Raw genomic sequence first — 1,824 nt, forward strand, 5'->3', positions numbered from 1 at the left:
AGGTGAGCTCTGGCTGGTTTCCATGGCGTCCCCGCAGCTGCTGCTCAGCACTTAAGGTTCATCCATCATGCACTTCCTCCCCATCTGCCCATCTGGTCAACCCGTGCATGCATGGATTCCACAAATCATCAAGAACATGTGAGATTCTATGGGAACGTGAAGACGTGACTGGCTCTCCCTGGGAGGGTAAGACGGGAAGTTTTCAGCCAAAGGGAACAACTGAACAGTCTTTTTAAAACATATATATATATATTCATTGATTTCAGAGAGGAAGGGAGAGGGAGAGAGAGAGAGAAACATCAATGATGAGAGAGAATCATTGCTCGGCTGCCTCCTGCACGCCCCCCACTGGGGATCCAGCCCACAACCCAGGCATGTGCCCTGACCGGGAATCAAACCACGACCTCCTGGTTCATAGGTCGATGCTCAACCACTGAGCCACGCCGGCCGGGCTACTGAACAGTCTTGGAGGGCAACCAGGGGTCTGTGTTCGTGCCCGGGCCCGGCAGCCGCCCTCGGTGACAGTCCTGCGGTGCGTCTCTTTCAGGACCTGGTGTTCCTGTCCGATGACTGCAGCGCCTTGGACTACCCCATCCCAGCCACCACGGTCCCGCCCGACCCGCAAGGCTGAGGCGGCCCAGCCCAGAGAGAGCGGGGCTGAAGGGGGTCAGCCGCCCAGGCACAGTGGGCTGAGCCCTTCCCCTCGGGGCTCCCGTTCGCTGTCGCCTCCCACACTGTCACACGCCTCTCCAGCGCTGGAAAGCAGGCTGGTGCCCGACCCTGGAACTCCCTCCAGCCCGTTAGACCCTTGCTCCCCCGCACCCGCTGGGCTGGCAGGCACTCAGGCGCACAGCGCAGGTGCACTTGGAAGGTGCGAGCCAGCTTCTCCCGGGGAACAGCCGCGTGAGAACAAGCGAAATAACGCGCGCGCTCGCGGTTCTCCTCGGAGCGGGTGGCGGTACCACGTTTCTTTCTCTTTCTCCACGGGAACCTGCTTGCATTTAACCAAACTCCTGTTTCACACCCGCTCCCGCCACGAGCTGCCCCCCCCCCCCCCCCCAGCTGCTTGCATTGTGAGGAAGCGTTGCTGCCTGCATGTGTGCTAGCGAGGCCCGCAGTTACCGGGTGCCGACGGGAGCCACTCCTCATTGAAAGGCGATAACTTGCAAATAAAGACGATCCCTTCAGCGGGACGCGCGTCAGTGGCCTCAGTGCCTGTCTCACGGTCTCACGGTCTCACGGTCTCCGAGAGCCGCTGCTCTCAGCCAGACGCCCTTCCCCTCCTTCCCCACGCGCCGGCGCTCCTGGGACAGTCGTTCCCCTGCATGACTGTCCTCAAGGCGTCGGGAGGTGCTCCCACTGGGTTGGGGACACACTGTGCTTTGTCTGGGACCCACGGGCGGGGTGGTACCTGGTCCCGATTGCAAACATGGGTCCACGGGGTCCTCCTAACACACCCAGGACGGGCAGCGCAGGAGCCGGAGGCTCGTGTCCATTAAGTAACTTGCCGAAGGTCACCAGCCAGTAAGTGGGTGGAAGTCAGGCCGCAAAGCCCATGGTCTTCCCAGGGCCCCCGCTGGTCCCCTGCCGGGCGGCTTGTTTCATGAAGACCTGAACCCACAAGAACATCTCCGTGCGGGGGCTGGGCTGTTGGGAATCGTCACATGGGACGTGGGGGTTTCTGCTTCTTTTACTCCCTCTGCACACAGGGCCACGCTGCTCCTCCTCGATCGCAGATGCCTCTGGCTCCTCAGACGGCTTATGAGGAGGCTTCATCGGGGTTTTATTTTCTGTTCAGAAGCACAAGCCCACGGCGTCCCGGTA

At 61.1% G+C, this 1,824-nt stretch overlaps 1 protein-coding gene across 1 annotated transcript in view; it reads left to right on the forward strand.

Annotated features, from left to right (window-relative positions):
* Positions 1 to 1,207, forward strand: part of CYTL1 (cytokine like 1) — a 2,911-nt gene extending 1,704 nt beyond the window's left edge. Inside the window, exon 3 of the mRNA XM_006106578.2 lies at positions 548 to 1,207. Within this exon, the coding sequence (XP_006106640.1) occupies positions 548 to 631 (84 nt within the window). The 3' untranslated portion in view covers positions 632 to 1,207. The remainder of the gene's footprint in view (positions 1 to 547) is intronic.
* Positions 1,208 to 1,824: the final 617 nt, after the last annotated feature.

This window comes from Myotis lucifugus, unplaced genomic scaffold, assembly GCF_000147115.1.
Source record: "Myotis lucifugus unplaced genomic scaffold, Myoluc2.0 scaffold_854, whole genome shotgun sequence".
Lineage (NCBI taxonomy): Eukaryota > Metazoa > Chordata > Mammalia > Chiroptera > Vespertilionidae > Myotis > Myotis lucifugus.